Source organism: Balaenoptera ricei, chromosome 4 (genome assembly GCF_028023285.1).
Source record: "Balaenoptera ricei isolate mBalRic1 chromosome 4, mBalRic1.hap2, whole genome shotgun sequence".
Classification (NCBI taxonomy): domain Eukaryota; kingdom Metazoa; phylum Chordata; class Mammalia; order Artiodactyla; family Balaenopteridae; genus Balaenoptera; species Balaenoptera ricei.
This window is the reverse complement of record NC_082642.1, coordinates 62824558-62845715: the sequence shown is the minus strand read 5'-3', so window position 1 is coordinate 62845715 and position 21158 is coordinate 62824558. Positions and strand designations below refer to the sequence as shown.

The following is a 21158-nucleotide window of genomic DNA, read 5'->3' as shown; positions in this document are numbered from 1 at the left end:
TTTACCCTATGGAAGTTGAAAACCACTGAGACCCAGACCTTCCCTCATGGAGAGCTATATTGACAAATAACCTTGGAGTTATTCTGTAATCACTCAGTGCTCTGAGGAGAGAGCAATGTTGGGGGAGCACATAGCTCACATTGGGGAGGGGACTCCGGGGAGGCTTCCTGGAGGAAGTAACATCCAGGCTGCCATCTGACAGAAGGGCATCACTCAGGCAGGTAAATGCGGCTTGGGAGAGTAGTTTTCTAGAAAGGGGATGCGAAGTACAAAGTCTGCTTGGGCAGAAACAGTGTGATGCTTTCTGAAGAAGTCAGAAAACTCATCTGCAAAGGGGAAGGGAAGGAAAGATAAGGCTGGAGCATCAAGCCAGAACCATCAAGAGGGCCTTAGAGAACTGTGTTAAAGAGACGGACAGATAAAGAAGATGTGGTACATATATACAATGGAGTATTATTCAGCCATAAAAAGGAACGAAATTGGGTCATTTGTAGAGACGTGGATGAACCTAGAGACTGTCGTACAGAGTGAAGTAAGTCAGAAAGAGAAAAACAAATATCGTATATTAACGCATATATGTGGAATCTAGAAAAATGGTACAGATGAACCAGTTTGCAAGGCAGAAATAGAGACACAGATGTAGAGAACAAATGTATGGACACCAAGGGGGGAAGTGGGTGGTGGTGGTGGTGGTGGGATGAATTGGGAGATTGGGATTGACATATATACACTAATATGTATAAAAGAGATAACTAGTGAGAACCTGCTGTATAAAAAATAAATAAATAAAATAAAAATTTTTTAAAAATGTATGCACCCTTAGGTTCATTTCAGCGTTATTTATAACAGTCAATATGTGGAAGCAACCTAAGTGTCCATCAATAGATGAATGGGTAAAGAAGAAGTGATACACACACACACACACACACACAAATAAATAAATAAAGAGACAGACATTGGGGGACTGTGCGGAGACACTGACATGTTTTAATCATGGGAATGACATGATGGGATTGGCATTTTGGAAATGATCACTAAGGCTGCATTTTTTGGAAATGGTTCGGGGGTGGAGGTGGGAGCAGGACCGAAAGGAGGCGGAGAGGCCACTTAGAGGGCTGGTACAATGGCCTGCCTGCACAACAGAGATTAGTGGAGAGATTCGGGAGTGATGGTGCACAGAACTCGTTGATCAATTGAGTGTATTAAGGTGGTAGCATACATTGAGTTGGGGAACACAGGAAGAGAAATGAGTATTTTTTTTTCTCCTTGAACTTTTTGTTTTGAAAAATATCAAACCTACAGAAAGTTGAAAGTGGAAAGACAAGTACAGTGAATATATACCCTCCACCCAGATTCAGCAATTGTTAATATTTTGCTGCCTGGGTAGCTTATAAACAACAGAAATTTATTTCTCACAGTTCTGGAGGCTGGGAGTCTGAGATCAGGGTACCAGCATGGGTGGGTGAGGGCCCACTCCCAGGCTGTAGACTTCTTGTTATGTCTTCACATGGTGGAAGGGGCAAGGGAGCTCTCTGAGGTCTCTTTTATAAGAGCACTAATTCCATCTATAAGGGCTCCATCTTCATAACCTATCACTTCCCAATGGTCCCACCTCTTAATATCATCACATGGGGCATTAAGACTTCAACTTGTGAATTTTGGGGGGACATGGATATTCAGAACATAGCACATGGTTTTACCTCAGTCATTTAAGTTATTTCAGGCATGATGATAGTTTGCCCCAATTAGCTCAAAATATATCTCCTAGGAACAAGGGTCTTCTTCTAAATAACAACAATGAAATTATCTTACCCAGCAAATTTAACTTCATATATTACCTAATAAAAATGTGTGTATTAAAATATCCCTGTTTGTCCTGGTAATGTCTTTCATGTTTTGTTTTTTTTTAAAAATTATAGATCCCTTCCAGGATCACACATTTCCTTTAGTTTCCTTTAATCTAGAAGCATTCTCTTACTTTTTCTCATCTATCATGACATAGATATTTTTGAAGGGTCATGTCAGATGTCTAGAACATCTCACAATCTGGATTTTCTTATTGATTCTTCACTGTTAGATTTAGGTTCACCATTTTTGGCAAGGATACTACGTAAGAAATGTTATGTCCACCTCTTGAATGACGTCAGAGGCACAGCATGTCAATTTGTCTCATTACTGGTGATGCTATAAGTTGGATCCCTTGATAAAGTGGGTCCACTAGAGTTCTACCTTGTAGAGGTACCTGTGGCGTGGTACCTTGATATTGTGTTATAGTATTCTTCAATAACTTTCGCCCATTAGTTTGAGCATTAATTGATGATCTTTGCTTGAAACAATGACTACATAGGCTTGGAAAATGGTGACTTTTAAATTCTTTTGATCCTTGTTTATTCTCAATGTAGCATTCCTCTGTAATAAAGAGGCTTCCTCTTTCTCACTCCCTTTTCTCTCTTCCTTCTATTATCTGTTTGTCTGTCTGTCTCTGTGTATCTTGGGTGTTACTACAAACTCATGGATTCATTTATTCTATTCAATGCATTATTATCTATTACCATCATTATTCTTTCTGATACTGAAATTGCCCAAATTTGGACAGTGTGAGCCCCTTCAAGCCAGCTCCTGCATCCTTTTTACATGTTTCCATCAATCTTTTATCACTTCCTTGCTTTCTGGCAGAGCTTCTGCATAACAGGCAACCTTAATCAACTATGGACTTTGGTCAGTGAACAGACACTGGTAAATGCTGCCAGAAAAAATACTGGAGCTTCTCCCACCATTGATGTGGTATGATTAGACTACTAAAGTTCTGGGGAAGGAAAAACCCCCAAAACAGCCTGTCATAAAGGCCAAATTCTTTTTTTTTTTTCAGTTTGATGAGTTTTTTTAAAAAAATTTTTATTGGAGTGTAGTTGCTTTACAATGTTGTGTTAGTTTCTGCTGTACAGCAAAGTGAATCAGCTATACGTAAACGTATATCCCCTCCTTCTTGGATTTCCTTCCCATTTGGGTCACCACAGAGCACTGAGTAGAGTTCCCTGTGCTATACAGTAGGTTCTCATTAGTTATCTATTTTATACATAGTATCAATAGTGTATATATGTCAATCCCAATCTCCCAGTTCATCCCACCCCCGCCTTCCCCCCTTGGTATCCATATGTTTGTTCTCTACATCTATGTCTCTATTTCGCTTTGCCAATAAGTCATCTGCACCATTTTTCTAGACTCCACATATAAGTGATATTATACAATATTTGTTTTTCTCTTTCTGACTTATTTTACTCTGTATGACAGTCTCTAGTTCCATCCACGTCTCTACAAATGGCACTATTTCATTCCTTCTTATGGCTGAGTAATATTCCATTGTATATATGTACCACATCTTCTTTATCCATTCCTCTGTTGATGGACATTTAGGTTGCTTGCATGTCCTGGCTATTGTAAATAGTGCTGCGCTGAACATTGGGGTGCATGTATCTTTTTGAATTATGGTTTTCTCCGGGTATATGCCCAGTAGTGGGATTGCTGGGTCATATGGTAGTTCTATTTTTAGTTTGTTAAGGAACTTCCATACTGTTCTCCATAGTGGCTGTATCAATTTACATTCCCACCAACAGTATAGGAGGGTTCCCTTTTCTCCATACCCTTTCCAGCATTTATTGTTTGTAGATTTTTTGATGATGGCCATTCTGACTGGTGTGAGGTGATACCTCATTGTAGTCTCGATTTGCATTCTCTAATAATTAGTGATGTTGAGCATCTTTTCATGTGCCTCTTGGCCATCTGTATTGTCTTCTTTGGAGAAATGTCTATTTAGGTCTTCTGCCCATTTTTTGATTGGGTTGTTTGTTTTTTTGATATTGAGCTGCATGAGCTGTTTGTATATTTTGGAGATTAATCCCTTGTCAGTTGCTTCATTTGCAAATATTTTCTCCCATTCTGAGGGCTGTCTTTTCATCTTATTTATGGTTGCCTTTGCAGTGCAAAAGCTTTTCAGTTTCATTAGGTCCCATTTGTTTATTTTTGTTTTTGTTTTCATTATTCTAGGAGGTGGGTCAAAAAAGATCTTGCTGTGATTTATGTCAAAGAGCGTTCTGCCTGTGTTTTCCTCTAAGAGTTTGATAGTGTCTGGCCTTACATTTAGGTCTTTAATACATTTTAAGTTTATTTTTGTGTATGGTGCTAGGGAGTGTTCTAATTTCATTCTTTACATGTAGCTGTCCAGTTTTCCCAGCACCACTTATTGAAGAGACTGTCTTTTCTCCATTGTATATTCTTGCCTCCTATGTCATAGATTAGGTGACCTTAGGTGCGTGGGAGGCCAAATTCTTCAGCAGAAGAGCTGAGGAGGAGATTAAGGGTGTGTGTATATGTGTGTGTGTGGGGGGGCTGTATCTTAGTGGCTTGAAGCCACATGGAGGGAGGTTCATGAAAAACTAACAAGTATTTATATCTATATTTTATCAATGGCTGTGTTGCCTATGGGATTTTCTCAATGGCCCTTTGTTGCCACGTCACCGTCTGCCCTCTTGTTGTCTCCCATCCTGTTCACCTGCCCTTTCTGACACTATTCTCTTCCCATCTGTTTAAAGAAACAACAAAAACAAATACCAAATTCTTCTTCTCTCCTTTAGAGCAGCTTGAACCTTTTGCTTTCTTGATCGATGTCTTTCATGGGCCTCAGGTTTCACTTTCTAACTAAATAGAAGTCTCAAGAAATTTTCTCAAACCAAGATATTTTGGCATCAAATATTAACTTGGTACATTTTTCACCTTATAAGAACCGGAAAGAATCCACTAAAAGATTTAGTTAAAGGTTTTTAATCTTCTTGGTAAGAAACGTTTCAGTGGAGGTGAAGGGAAAGAAGCTGGACTGCAGAGGTTGAGTAAATTGGAGGAGAGAAAATTAAGACAGTGTATGAATGTGATTCCTTTGAGATGGTTGTTTGGAAGGAGAAGGTGGGGCAGTAGCTGAAAGCAGATGGGAATGTCAGGGAAGATTTTAACAGTTCAAGTAATTTGATTATGTTGAAATGCTTATGAAAAGGAGTCAATAGAGAGCAAGAAAAGAGAGTCACTGAGGTGGTGGGGGAAGGACATATCCAGGAAACAGGAGAATTTCTGTTACCACAGGAAGGAAGGAAGGAAATGGCTACAGATGCAGGTCAATCTCTATGTGCGTGCAGAAAACTGAGGAAGTTCCCATCTGATTGATGTCCCCTACCCCTCTTCCTCCTCTTCTCTATTTTCCTTCTTCATTGCTGTGAATCAGTAGTCAGACTTCTCTGTTAGGAATGGACAGGGATATGATGAAGTAGGTGTTTGAAGAAAATGAAAATAAGGGTAAGAGTTCAGCCAGGAAACATGGAAGCGTTCCTAGTAGCATAGGAGGGACCTTTTGAGGTTGGAGATCATGCATTTTATTACTGTGACACCATTCTGCCCATTTCTGTGATACTTGTTCAGCAGCCTGGATGTAGTCATGGAGAAGATGCTTTTCCAGGGCTAGTGTTTCGCTAGACACCTGGGATGGAAGTGTGACAGAGAAAAGGAATGAGTATAATGGCCAGAGATTGGTTGAAGTGTTGGATTTCTGGTTTGAGAAGGATACGAAGAGCAGGAAGGAGCTGATAATTTGGTTTAAAAATTTTTCCTCTGGAACCTGGGTTGGAATCTTTCTGACTTTTAAGTCATTTCCTGCTTACTATATTGATTCAGAGTTCATATGTAAATTTTAAGTAGATCAACAGAAAGCTTTAGGGTTCTAAGTAAATAGCTTTTAGCGAAATTGCATGAGACCATTTGGGTATACACATTCCAACCTCATATTTTTGTTTTTTTGATGAATGTGCTATCCTAGAGAGAATCAGATTTTGTTGAAGTCAACATATTTGTGGCAGGATGAAAGTGGTTAGGAATTGGAAATCCTAGATTCTAAGCCTATTTCTGCCAACAGTGAGCTATGTGACCTCAGAGAAGTCTTTTTAATTCTCTGGGCCTCAGTTTCTTCCTTTTAAATGAAGGTTTTGGTGTAGATTCTCTAAACTTTCTTCCAGCTCTAACATGCCTGAAGTTCATGGATGTGTGCAATTCTTTGACTCCATCTGTGGTTTCCAGTGAAGAGAGAGCAATTGTTTTTTGTTTTTTTTTGTGTGAATTGACACATGTATTTTTTGCCTCTTCTTCCCCAGGTTTCACTGAGAATAATAAATGAACTCTATCAAAGAAAATAGAATATGAAATGTCATTAGAAAATGACTGCAAAACAGTTTTGGAAAGTAGAAAACAGTAAAATATGTTCACAGACTTAACCAAGAAGGGTAAAAGGGTCAATGTACTAGGTTCTGAAGGGCCATGGCTTTCCTAATAACTGCTCTGGATGCTACAAGTGAAGGAAGCAATACCTTCAAAATTTGGACAAAAGATATTTTCTATATGAAATTCTATATTCAACCAAAATAAATATAAAGGCAAAATAAGCAGCTTGGACATCTAAATATCCAGATGCACTTTTAAAGTTAGCTATTGGAAAATGTGCTAGAGCAAAATGAAAGAGTTAATAAAGGAAGAACAAATTATAGTATCTAGGGAAGAGTGGACTCCAGGGGAGAGGTAAGCAGTACTGCCAGGGTGTCAACATTGCATGTGGCACAGAGAGCAATCAGCAGACAGAAACCCAAGAATGGAGGGATTCAGAAGCAAAGACTTTAGGGAGAAAAATGAATGAAGCTTGTTAGGAAAGGTATGATGGATCATTTGGAAAAAAGAAAATATATATGTATAGCAAATCATGTAAGTAAGAAATTAATTATATAGGGACTTGATTATACAAATTATGGAAACTCCATACCATGGAATACTATACAGTCATTAAGAAGAATTAGAACAAATCTACTTGTATTTCCATACAAATTGTGAAATTTTTTGTTCTAGTTCTGTGAAAAATGCCAGTGGTAGTTTGATAGGGATTGCATTAAATCTGTAGATTGCTTTGGGTAGTAGAGTCATTTTCACAATGTTGATTCTTCCAATCCAAGAACATGGTATATCTCTCCATCTATTTGTACCATCTTTAATTTCTTTCATCAGTGTCTTATAATTTTCTGCATACAGGTCTTTTGTCTCCTTATGTAGGTTTATTCCTAGATATATTATTCTTTTTGTTGCAATGGTAAACGGGAGTGTTTCCTTAATTTCACTTTCAGATTTTTCATCATTAGTGTATAGGAATGCAAGAGATTTCTGTGCATTAATTTTGTATCCTGCTACTTTACCAAATTCATTGATTAGCTCTAGTAGTTTTCTGGTACCATCTTTAGGATTCTCTATGTATAGTATCATGTCATCTGCAAACAGTGACAGCTTTACTTCTTCTTTTCCAATTTGGATTCCTTTTATTTCTTTGTCTTCTCTGATTGCTGTGGCTAACACTTCCAAAACTATGTTGAATAATAGTGGTGAGAGTGGACAACCTTGTCTTGTTCCTGATCTTAGTGGAAATGGTTTCAGTTTTTCACCATTGAGGACAATGTTGGCTGTGGGTTTGTCATATATGGCCTTTATTATGTTGAGGAAATTTCCCTCTATGCCTACTTTCTGCAGGGTTTTTATCATAAATGGGTGTTGAATTTTGTCAAAAGCTTTCTCTGCATCTATTGAGATGATCATATGGTTTTTCTCCTTCAATTTGTTAATATGGTGTATCACATTGATTGATTTGCGTATATTGAAGAATCCTTGCATTCCTGGGATAAACCCCACTTGATCGTGGTGTATGATCCTTTTAATGTGCTGTTGGATTCTGTTTGCTAGTATTTTGTTGAGGATTTTTGCATCTGTGTTCATCAGTGATATTGGCCTGTAGTTTTCTTTCTTTGTGACATCTTTGTCTGGTTTTGGTATCAGGGTGATGGTGGCCTCGTAGAATGAGTTTGGGAGTGTTCCTCCCTCTGCAATATTTTGGAAAAGTTTGAGAAGGATAGGTGTTAGCTCTTCTCTAAATGTTTGATAGAATTCACCTGTGAAGCCACCTGGTCCTGGGCTTTTGTTTGTTGGAAGATTTTTAATCACAGTTTCAATTTCAGTGCTTGTGATTGGTCTGTTCATATTTTCTATTTCTTCCTGGTTCAGTCTCGGAAGGTTGTGCATTTCTAAGAATTTGTCCATTTCTTCCAGGTTGTCCACTTTATTGGCATAGAGTTGCTTGTAGTAATCTCTCATGATCCTTTGTATTTCTGCAGTGTCACTTGTTACTTCCCCTTTTTCATTTCTAATTCTAAGAGCAGCTGTTTTTAAAAACAGTTTATGTTTATCCTACTGTAAGGATATTTCCAAATGAAGATCAATGAAGCTCAAATGTCTCTTGGCTACACCATTCCACTGGTCAGGCTCATCCCTCCAAGTTTTTAAGCTTAGGCAAAACAGATGATAGTGATAAACATGGTTTAGGTCCATAGCAGAAAATTAAAGACTTCCATAGAGTTAGAGAAAAATATTATGACACTTACACTTCTCAGGGAATATGATCTTTATTTAAAAGAGAAAGATTTATTGACTTTTTATCCTGCAGCTGCAATTCACTTCTAATTTACCAGTTGTATAGGAAATCTAACTGTTGTATTTGTGGTTTGGGAGAGTTTAGTTCTAAACCTTAAATTCAGTATGGGGGTTACAAGGCCTGTGTCTTTGTTAGTCACAAAAATTTAACTCCATTCAGATTGGTGAGCTCTTGAATCATTGATATCATAACGTAAATGAAAATTAAAACCAACTAAAATCCATTGAAGCAAGAAAAAATAGCAGTATGAACCTTGGCTGGAAGACTAGTCTCTTCTGTTGTTCAGTCTCTCATGAATGTTCATTGGTAGATGAAAATTGCAAGGGATGGTATAAACTGATGCATCTGTTTGAAATAACATATCTAATCTTCTGCTCCAGAAGATGTTCACAGGGTTTGACAGCAAACTCTAATACATATTCATAACCAATGCACTTTGTGACCAAGGGAAATTGAGGCAAGTGCAACGGAATGAAGTGTGAGGAAGCAGCATGCCAATTTTAAATTTAATTATAGAGGTGGGGGGAAGGATGCACTGAGATAGTGTATCTTCATCCAGCTGTCATGGAGCATTACCCAAAAATCATGCTACATATTTGACAGAAGAAATATTATTTTTGGTTAAGTACTTGATAAAACCAGCAGATTCTGGGGAAAACAAGATTCTGAGATCCTATTAGAAACTGTTTTTTTATGTAGAGAAAAAGAAGCACTGCAGAATTTTAATCATCTAAAAACAAATTTTTTTCTTCAGACTTAAGAAAGATTTCTGGTCCACACAAGGTTTCAGTTCATGGAATGTTTTTGACACGTTTAAGTCCTAAATTCAGTTTGAAATTAGGAAAAGCAATAATTAGTGTGATTCTTGTGATTTTTTTTACTTTTGGTAACCTAGAGCCATGTGTCATTCAGTGTGATCAGCATACCTGGGCTCCCCACTGCAATGTAAGTACTCGAAGAGCATAGACTTCAACTACCTTGTTCAGAGCCAGTGCTGAGGGCTTAGAATAGTGTTTGGCATGGAGAAGGCACTTAATAAATGTTTGTTGAATGAATGAATAAATAAATCTACCTCATGATACCTTGTATGATGTACATGTTCAATATATATTTATTAATAAATAGATCAATGGATGGAAATACTTCTCTAAGTGGTTTACAACTTGCCATTTGACATTAATTTTCAGAATCTGAAAGTAAATACTCAACAATGGATAAAGGCAGTGAAACTTGGGTCAGTGACATGTTAACCCACTATCAGCTTTGACAAAGGAGAAAATACCCAGATTTCTGACTAAACTGGATTGTACTCTCTTTGTAGTTTTAAAGTAGGACTTGTATTCTTGTCTTGGGAAACTCCCTGTTTACAGAGTAGGAAAAAAAAGAAAAAAATTTTTCCCTCATTTCATTGTAAAATATTGCTATCGGAAAAAGTTAAGGAAAAAACAAAGATAAACAACATTTCTAAGAGTCAGCAGATTTGGAAAGATTTGTGTCTGCTTTGGGAATGTTTGATCTGTTTTGCCAGCAAGTATGTCAATGTTCAGCCTTACTAGAACTATTTTTTAGAAACCAGTTGGTGACCCTTAAGAAGAATGAGAATACCCCAGCTCTGTGAGGTATAGGCAGTCTCATACTTTGTTAATGGAAATGTAAATTTGTTGAGTCTTCTGGAGGAAGATTTGGCAAAATATATCAAAAACTTGTGCAAATTCTTTGACTCAGCAATTCTGCTTCTAGGGAATTTCCCTCAGGAAATAATTGGACAAACAAGCAAAGATGTATGTGCAGGAATGTTTGTTGCAGGGTTGTTTATATGAAATGGGAAAGCACTGGGAACAACTGACGTTTTTATTAACAGGGGTTATAAATTTTATGCCTTTCCATATAATACTGTGTGGCCATTAAAATGATGTTAAAAACCAGTATATATTATACAAGGCATAGCTTCATGGTATGATGTAAAATGGAAAAAGCAGCACACAAAGGTATGTAAATCATGACACCATTTGGTAAATAATGCACAGCTATTTCTGTTTCTGCCTAGGAACAAGTCTGATAGGCTGATGGCATTACGGAGGATTTTAATTTTTGGCTTATCTATATTTTGTCTTTTCTATAGTAAACAAGGGTTATTTTATGCAAAAAATAAATAATTTTTAAATGTGTTGGCACACTCATATATTGCTAATTGAAAGTACGTGATCTCTTCTTGGTGAAAAAAAGGGCTGTCAAGTTTCTTAAAAAGGTTAAATTTTCAGAATTTTGTGCTTAGGCTTAGGGCTCAGTTTTTATATAAGTTACAGTGAAATCCAAATCTTAACAAAGCTCAAAAGCTGAAGAGAATGTAACAGAGTTCATGCTTTTTTTTTTTTTCTTAAAGACAGCTCACAAGAACTGACTGTAGCTGCAGAAAATGCTTTCTAGGCAAAAGGAGATGATTTTTTTAGAATATTCTTTGAAAGGGATTCAGGAAGACAGGAAGATTTTCTAAAGGTCTAAAGTCGTGCTTGCTGAGATAATCAGCCAGACATTCTGAGTATATTAGCTTCCTTGCAAGAACAATGAGAGGCCATAGCTGGTTATTTTCTTACTCATAGTTACATAGACATAGAAAAATTAATTTGTTAACATCATCTTAGAAAGAGCTGAATGAGAATACGTTTTCTAATGGATCATTCACTCTTCAATTTTATTAGAAAAGGAGTTCTAATAGATGCAGGAGTACTAATTATTACTCAAAAAGGCCAGACAGAGAATCACGACTAATGGGAGGGAAAGGGTATACTTTAAAACATTATGAGGTAGTTTTTATTTGGAAGGCCTACATTCAATTTAGAACAAATTGTCTATGGGAAGAAGGTTTTGTTAAAGCCATATTAATTAAATTTTCAGTTGAAGGGACTGAGAATTATTTTATGCTCTATGTTTTATAATGAAATCCAATTTCATAAATTCTTAATATTTCCCTAGCTAGAATAAATATATGCTTGTGAATTTAACTTGATGTGGTTGTGTCTTCAACAATAATAAATATTGCTTCAATAAAATTGTTTAATGTGGGACTTCCCTGGTGCATATTTATTTATAATGAAGGATTTTCATGGTAAAACCATAGTTTTATTTTAAAACTAAAAGCAAAAAAAGCTAGTGAGTGAACAATTAGTAATAGAATTGCCAAGTATGTCATACAATTGTGCTTCTCTGTCACATTTCATAAATTGGAATTATTTCTCAAATTTTCCCCCTGTGCATATTGGCATTATCAATGTGCAGAAAATTATAAAGTTGATCGTATATGTTACTTTGGGGAAGAAAATTTATTTTCTTCTTTGTTTATGGTCTATTTGCCATTCCATATTCTAGAATGTAAAGAAGAAATTGTCTTGGTATTTGTCAGTCAGAACAGTTTCTCGTTCGTAGAAATAAAAATAAATTACAAACTTATAGGAAGAAAATACTTTAAGGTTTGGCTTTAAGGTGCTTTTTGTTAAAGGGCTAATGATATAGATTTGAGAGGCTGATTGATGTCATTACATAATAGTTTAAAATACAAGATCGACTTGACTTAGCTTTCAGAAACAGTTTGCAGTTTGGGCTCAAATGGAGTGATTTTAAGATCAGGTTTCTTTCCGTACTCTTAAAGGCTGGGTCACTGAAAAATTTCCCTCATCTAAACTTTTTAGTCTAAAAATAATTTAACAAAGATAAGAATGATGGACTTCTGAGTAGTTCAAATGGCTAGATACCAATTATTTCTCAGAAAGTTAATTTAATTAATTAAAAGCTTAGACTAACTTCTATTAAACACTTGATTACTTAGTTCTCACACACGTGGTATCTCAGTTAACCTTTTTTATTAAGACTTTATATTTTTAGAGCAGTTTTAGGTTCACAACAAAGTTAAAGGGAATGTACAGAGATTACACATATACCCCTTACCCTGAAACATGCATACCCTCCCCCATTATCCGCATCGCCACCAGAGTAGTACACTTGTTACAACTCATAAATCTACTTTGACACATCATACTCACCCAAAGTCCACAGTTTGCATTAAGGTTCACTCTTGGTGTTGTACGTTCTATGGGTTTGGACGAATGTATCACAACATGTATGCGTTAATGTGGTTCCATACAGAGTAGTTTCACTGCCCTGAAAATTCTCTGTGCTCTGCCTATTCATCGTCCTCTACTTCTCTAATCCCTGGCAACCATTGATCTTTTTACTGTCTCCATAATTTGCCTTTTCCAGAATGTCATGTAGTTGGAATCATACAGCGTGTAACCTTTTCAGATTGGCTTCTTTCAGTTAGTAACATGCATTTAAGTTTGCTCCATGTCTTTTCACGGCTTGAGAGCTCATTTCTTTTTAGCACTGAATACTATTCTATTCTGTGGATGTACTATAGTTTATTTATCCATTCACCTATGAAGTACATCTTGGTTGCTTCCAAGTATTGGCAATTATGAATAAAGCTGCTATAAAGATCAGTGTGAAGGCTTTCGTGTGGATATTAGTTTTCAAATCCTTTGAGTAAATCCTAAGGAGTGTGATTGCTGGATCTACATATGGTAAGAGTATGTTTAATTTTGTAAGAAACTGCTAACTTCTCTTCCAAAGTGGCTCTATGATTTTACATTGCCACCAGCAACGTATGAGAGTTCCTGTTACTTTACATCTGTGTCAGCATTTACTGTGGTTAGTGTTCCAGATTTTGGCCATTCTAACAGGTATGTAGTGATATATCCCTGTTGTTTTAATTTGCATTTCCCTGATGACATATGATATGGAACATCCTTTCATATGCTTATTTGCCATCTGTATATGTTCTTTGGTGAGGTATCTATTAAGGTCCTTGGCCCATTTTTAATTGGATTATTTGTTTTCTTATTGTTGAACTTTAAGAATTCTTTGTATATGTTGGATGAATTATTTAACAGATGTATCTTTTGAAAATACTTCCCTGTCTATGGGTTGTCTACTAATTCTCTTGAAATTGTTTTTCATGAGAAGGTTTTAAATTTTAATGAAATCCAGATTATGAATTCTTTCTTTCATGGATTGTGCCTTTGGTGTTGCATCTAAAAACAAACCTAAATGACCAAACTCAAGGTCATTTAGGTTTGTTTCTATGTTATCTTCTAGGAGTTTTATAGTTTTGTGTTTTACGTTTAGGTCTGTGATCCATTTTGAGTTAATCTTTGTGAATGGTATAAGATCTGTGTCTAGATTCATTTTTTTGCTACGTGGATGTCCAGTTATTCCAGCACCATTTGTTGAAGATTTTATCTTTTTTTCATTGTATTGCTTTTGGTCCTTTGTCAAAGATCAGTTGACTGTGTTTATATGGGTCTATTTCTGGGCTCTTTATTCTGTTTCATTGATCTGGTTCTATATTCTTATGCCAATACCACACTGTCTGGGTTACTGCAGTTTTATAATAAATCTTGAAGTTGGGTAGAGTCAGGCTTCCAACTTTGTTCTTGTCCTTCACATTGTGTTAGCTCATCTCAGTCTTTGGCCTCGCCATGTAAATTTGGAGTCAGTTTTTCAATATCCACAAAATAACTTGCTGAGACCTTTATTGGAATTGCATGGAATCTATAGATTATCTTGGGAAAACTGAGATCTTGACAATACTGAGTCTTCCTCTCTATGAACATGGAATATCTCTCGAATAATTTAGTTCTTGACTTTGCTGATAGGAATTTTGTAGTTTTCCTCATATAGATCTCATACACACTTTGTTAGATTTATATGTATTTCATTTTTGAGGGTGCTAATATAAAATGGTATTATGGTTTTAATATCAAATTCTTCTCGTTCATTGCTGGTGTATAGGAAAGCTACTGACTTTTGTATATTAATCTTGTATCCTGCAATCTTGTTATCATCGCTTCTTAGTTCCAGGAGATTTTTTGTTGATTCTTTCAGATTTTCTACATAGATGATCATGTCATCTGTGAACAAAGACAGTTTTATTTTTCTTCCCAATCATTATAATTTTACTTCCTTTTTTGTCTTATTGCATTAAGTAGAGCTTCCAATATGATGTTGAAAAGCGATGGTGAGAGGAAGACATGCTTGCCTTCTACCTGATCCTTAGTGGGAATGCTACAAGTTTCACCATTAAGTATGATGTTAGCTGTATGTTTTTGGAAGATATTCTTTACCAAGTTGAGGAAGTTTCCTTCTACTCTTAGTTTACTGAGAGTTTTTATCAATGGGTGTTGAATTTTGTCAAATGCTTTTTCTGCGGTTTCTGATATATCATTTAACCTTCATAGTCATTTTCTTGAGATTGATATTTTGCTATATCCACTTTACAGATGGGAGAATTAAGCCTCAACAGTGATGTAACTTGCCGGTATTTCCCACAGCCTCTGGTGGAACCAGGATTAAACCTACAATTGTTTGACCTGCTCTACAATATGCTGCCTCCCTGTGCTTACTGTCAATTCTGACTCTTTGGCTCTGAGGTAGTAGAAAAATAGATCCTCTCATCATGAATCTCACTAAGCTAAACAGCCTATCAATATTAAGCTATATACTTATTTGAAATACAGATGCTTCTCATTATTCACGGATTCTGTATTTGTGAATTTGCCTACTTGCTAAAATTTATTTGTAACCCCCAAGTCAATACTCAAGGCACCTTCATGGTCATTCACAGACATGTACAGAGTGGCAGAAAGTTGCAGTCTTCCAGTGTGCCGGTTCAATGCTGAGGTCAAACTCAGTGACACGCTGCCTTCTTATTCCAGCTCTCGTACTGTAAACAAGTGTCCTATTTGTGGTCCACTTGGTGCCAAGTTTTTGCATTTTGTGCTTTTTTCAGTGATTTCACTGTTTAAAATGGCTCCCCAAGTGTAGTGTAAAGTTCTGTCTAAGTGCAAGAAGGCTGTGCTGTGCCTTATGGAGAAAATACGTGTGTTAGATAAGCTTCACTCAGTCTTGACTTATAGTAATGTTGGCCATGAATTCACTGTTAATGAATTAACAATATATATTAAAATGTCTTTCAGTGGAAACAGACATAAAACAAAATTATGAATTGACAATGAAAATATTGTGACCAGAGGCTCACAGAAACCTAATGTTGTATTTCCCATAAAAGCCATGCTTCAGTATCTGCTAATTTAGTGTTTGCAATGGCTTTATAGAACATAACTACCACGAATAAAGAAAATCAACTTATAAGGTTTTGCTGTCTTTGTAATGGTGTGTTCATAGAGGTGACTTCTTGCCCTTGGTTTAAAGTGTCACTGTGATATCATTTTACTGGCTATGCTAAACTCTCTTCAGGGATTCACCCATTTTCTCTAAACCATTGTATTTGTTTCCTATTGATGCTATAACAAATTACCACAAACTTAGTAGCATAAACCTCACAAATGTATCATTTTACAGTTCTACAGCTCAGAATTCCAAAATGAGTTTTACAGGGCTAAAATCAATGTGTTGTCGAGATTGTCTTCCTTCTGGAGGCTCTAGGGGATAATCTCTTTCCTTACCTTGTCCAGCTTCTAGAGGTCACCTGCAGTCCTTGGTTCATAGCCCTACATCACTCTGACCTCTGCATGCATCATCATATCAAATCTCTGACTCTCCTATCTCCCTCTGCCAGTTATAAGGACATCTGTGATTGAGGATGTCAGCTTGTAGGTCTGTCAGTTATTTGCTCTGCATCCCCAATTCATTTAAGTATAGCACCATTATAAAGTAGATGTTTTTCTTTGCATCTTGGAAGAATTGCTGATTAGATCCACCTTCGGGGGTAGCACAGTGCTCTGGTATTTAGGACGTTTTCACTGATGTCTTGTTTTTTTTCCTGTTTCTAACCCTCAGAGCCAAGTCAAACCATTTGTATGTCCAGAGAAGAGTTTGTGCAGAGGATGACAGAGATTGTTGGTTGGGGCACAAAGGAAGAATATGGAGAGCTCTTTGATAAAGTGGATGTGGCCCAAGATGGCTGTATTAATTGGGACAAGCACTTCATTTATGCTGTTAACACTTTATGAGAAAGATGAACAAGCAAAGGCAATGGTGGTTCCCCAGTGGAAAGACCTTGAATTCCTCCCAGTGAAACACAAGGACATCATTCAAAAAGTAATTTTCTTAAGAAGTTCAATTCGTTATCTGATCATCAGGAAGGAAGGTTTAGTAGGAATCTGGGGAGAGAATTTAAAGCTGCAAGAAATGCTTCCCATCACTTCAGATGCCAACAATCTTAAACACCTGTGGCTGACAAGTATGGCTTCTCTGAAAATGTAAACAAGGTACAGAGTCTTTATTAATAAAGTTATTGCTTGTAAAAGGGGTGAAATGATAGGACAGGGCTCCTGATCAATAGCAAGTATAATACTAGCAGTGACAGAGAGCTGCATTACTCTTTTGTATCTCTCATCTCACCTGAAAGGAATGCAGGTAAAGCCAAGTGAGTTACTCCAATTCACAGACTGTTCTGTTGTGTGCCTTTAAACAACAAGGCTGGTAGTGACTCAGATTCTTGGCTCTGTCCCCAGTGAGGCCATGCTGCATTAGTAGCTGATAAGACCTTTATGACTCTAGTTTTTAGCAGAGTCTTGGATCTGTATGCAGAGCTGAGAGGCTATATCAGTGCATAGCACAGCTCAGTGCAATTTCAGGGAACTGCTTATCTGATGTTGACCACTGTACTAGTCAGTTTCTTAATTTTGATGGGTAGGGCCCATTCAGTCCAAATACCCTCATATAACTAGACCTATGAGAAAGGTAACATACTGAAAGGAAAATCAATTTGTGAGGGAAGAATGCAGCTTAAAGAATCCATATTCTTAGTATTTTACATTAAGCAGATGGTAAATTTTACTATGAAAAAATTTAAGCATACACACAAGCAGAGATAATCCCATTAAGAACCAATATCCACCCTTAGCCATTTACAGTTCACAGCCAATCTTGTTTCATCTACATCTCCCCTCTATTGAAATCCAAAATATCCAATCATCTAATCTGTAAATATTTCAGTATTTCTAAAAAAGTCTCTCTTTTTAGCATAACCATAATGCCATATCACATTTAATATCAATAGCAATAATTCCTTAATATCATCAAATATCCAGTCATGTACATATTTCTGTCGTATGATTTTTTTAATAGTTTGTTAATTGTTTGTTTGATAGTTTGAATCACCTAATGACTAATAGTGTTGAGTATATTTCCATGTGCTGATTTGCTAACTATTTATCCTCTTCAGTGAAGTGTCTGTTCAAATCCTTTGCCCATTTTTTATTGAGTTTATTTTGTTATTATTGAGTTTTGAGAGTTCTTTATATATTCTGGTTATATGCGATTATATGATGGATAATTTACAAATATTGTATCCCAGCTTGTGCTTTGTCTTTTCTTTCTCTTACACTGCCTTTGATATTTCATTTTCAAGATTGTTCATTGCTAGTGAATATAAATAGTTTTTTAAAAGTAATCTTATATTCTACAACTTTGCTGAACTCACTTATTGGTTCTAATTGGTTTTGTTGTTGTTGTTGATTCCCTAAGATTTTCTATATGTAAGATCATGTCATCTACGAATAGAGTTAGTTTAACTTTTTCCTTTCCAATCTGGATGCCTTTTATTTACTTTTCTTGCCTAATTTCCCTGGCTAGATACTCCAGCACAGCGTTGAATAGAAGTGGTGAGAATGAACAGCCTCGTCTTATTTCTGATCTTAGGGAGAATACAATCAATTTTTCACCATTAAGTATGATATCAGCTGTAGGTTGTGTTTTTGTTTTGTTTTGTTTTGTACATGCTCTTTATCAAGTTTCTTTCTATTCCTAATTTGTTGAATATTCTTACCATGAAAATGCATTGGGTTTTGTTAAATGCTTTTCTGTATTTATTAAGATGATCATACCACCTTTTTCCTTTATTCTATTAATACGGTATATTACATTAGTTGATATTTGTATGTGTTAAACTAACCTGGTATTCCTGGTGTTGGGAGGAAGAAATTTTCCTCTACCCTTCTAGGTTGGTCCAATAATTAAGTTGAAATGAGACAGATTAACAGGGGAAATCAAACAAAAGTCTAATAACATGTATATATGGAAGGGACCCAGGAAAACTGAGTAACTCACCGAAGTGTCCAAAGTCCTCACCTTAAATATCATCTTTAGCAAAGACAAAAGAGGGTGTTGGGATGGTGGTTTGGGTTTTCAAAGGGGATGAAGTCAATTTACATGAGGATGGAAAAGCAAATGTTTGGTATACAAATATTTGCTGGGCCATACAGAGATGCTGGGACTCAGAGGGGACTCTAGACCCTGAGTTTCTGCCATCACATCTAGCCCATGGTCTTTGCAGATATCTCTGGTGATAGCTCTATTCTAGGAACAGGCCCTTTATCCAAATTCTTCAGGCAGCTGGGGGGAGGTAAAAAGAAAAACTTCCTGAGTCTTCTGTTTCTTAAAAATAATCAACCTAAATAAATCCTCATGCCAAAGAGACACATTTTGAGGTGGCAAATTTTGTTTCCCTACACTGGTATAAATATTACTTGTCACTTGTGTAATCTTTTTTATATGTTGCTGGATTCTCTTTGATAGTATTTAGCTGAAGATTTTTACATCTATATTCATTAGGAATATTGGTCTGCAGTTTTCTTGAGATGTCTTCATGTGGTTTTGGTATTAGGAAATACTGGCCTCATAAAATGATTTGGAAAGTGTTCCCTCCATTTCTAGTTTTTGGAAGAGTTTGAGAAAGATTGGGGTTAATTCTTTAAATGTTTGATAGAACTTATTAATGAAAAGCCATCCAGGCCTCGGATTTTCTTTGTGGGAAATTTTTTTGATTACAAATTCAATCTTTCTATTTATTATATGTCTGCTGAGATTTTCTATTTCTTCTTGAGTTAGTTCAGGTAATTTTGTGTTTCTAGGCATTTGTACATTTCATTTCAGTTATCTAATTTGTTGGCTTACAGTTGGTCATGGTATTCTCTTATAATCCTTTTCTTAATTTCTGTAAGGTTGATGGTAATATCTACTCTTTTATTTCTGAATTTAGTAATGTGTATCTTCTCTCTTTTTTGGGGGGGTTTAGTCTAGCTAAAGTTTTGTCAATTTTATTTACAAATGTATTTACCCTTTCTTAAATAGTTTTTAGGATTTTATTTGACTTAGGAAGGCTACTTACAGAATTTTTATCAATTTATTTCTGTGAAAGCCTCTGCTTGCCTCATAAAACATGGTTTGTAAAGTTTCTGTATGGTTGTGTGATGCTGTAGCCCTCTATGTCTTTGTCTTTCCTGTGATTAGTTGCCTAGTCTCCCATGGGTGGAAGAAGTTGGGGGTCTGTGAAGTAGGGATAGGGAAGAAAGTGTGTTCAGATGGGAAAGTTTTTATCTTGCCTAGAATACTTGGTTAGAATAAAGCACATTTGTGCCACCGTGCTATACTTCTGTAATACCTTAAGGACCCTCAGGTGAAAATGTCTGATTTGGTGCTGAGATTTGCATGTCTGCTTTTCATATTGTTTTCACTAAATCCATCAGAAATATTTTCTGATTTTCTACTTTGCTACTTTAGATAGCGGTGGCTTTTACAAGAAAAGAGATTTGTTTCTATGATCTGCTGTCCAAAGAAGAATTTCCTTGTCAATGTAAACTCCAAGGCCTGAAAGGAACACCAATTTTCATGGATTATTGGTATGACCCTTTTGATGCCAATGAGTCAATTCTTTCTCTTGGGGACATAACCGGAAAGATAAGTGAGGGAAGGATAAGGTTGAACACTATGGATTTAATCATCAAACCTTAGCTCAAAATAGAAATAGAGTACAATAAATGTGACCCCCTAATTGAACTACTTTATAGATTACAAGGCCACACACCTTGGACGTGAAAAAGATGGATTAGGTCATAATTCCTCTCCTTGCACATGAAAATCAATCTTCCCTGTGGTTTTCTTGCCTGTGTATAGTCTCATTTTCCTTACTTAGAAAAAAGTATTTGCTAACTTTTTCACCATAGGATGCTTAATCTATTAGACCCCAATATTAATAAACATTTAATATTAAATGTCTAAAGTTATCTCTAATAATTCTTTCAAATTGATTGTTCACATTTTCATTTATAAGATTTCAGACTTCTCAGTAGCAAGCTCCTGGGAAATGCTTATTTCCTGTCTCATGTGACAAAGGAATAGGTGCATTAGAGAGAGCACCACTGAACCCCAGACACTGCATACAATGATTTCTGTCTTCCCATCAAATTCCACCCGACCTCTGAAAAATGACTTCTTACTGAACGACAGTAGAATATGCCTGTGAATGCTGAAATAGTCTAATTTGAACAATTTCCACTCATAGTTATGTAAGCCTTTCATCTTTACTGGTTTTTTTTAAAATTAATTAATTAATTAATTAATTTTTGGCTGTGTTGGGTCTTCATTTCTGTGCTAGGGCTTTCTCTATTTGCGGCGAGCAGGGGCCACTCTTCATCGCGGTGCGCGGGCCTCTCACTGTCGCGGCCTCTCCTGTTGAGGAGCACAGGCTCCAGACGCGCAGGCTCAGTAGTTGTGGCTCACGGGCCTAGTTGCTCTGCAGCATGTGGGA

At 36.4% G+C, this 21158-nt stretch overlaps 1 protein-coding gene across 1 annotated transcript in view; it reads left to right on the top strand.

Annotated features, from left to right (window-relative positions):
• The window catches only part of WDR49 (WD repeat domain 49), a 149305-nt gene that overhangs the window by 9612 nt on the left and 118535 nt on the right, over window positions 1–21158 (top strand). Inside the window, 3 exon segments of the mRNA XM_059919965.1 lie at window positions 16408–16547; window positions 16549–16858; window positions 20132–20312. Of these exon segments, the coding sequence (XP_059775948.1) occupies window positions 16408–16547; window positions 16549–16858; window positions 20132–20312 (631 nt within the window).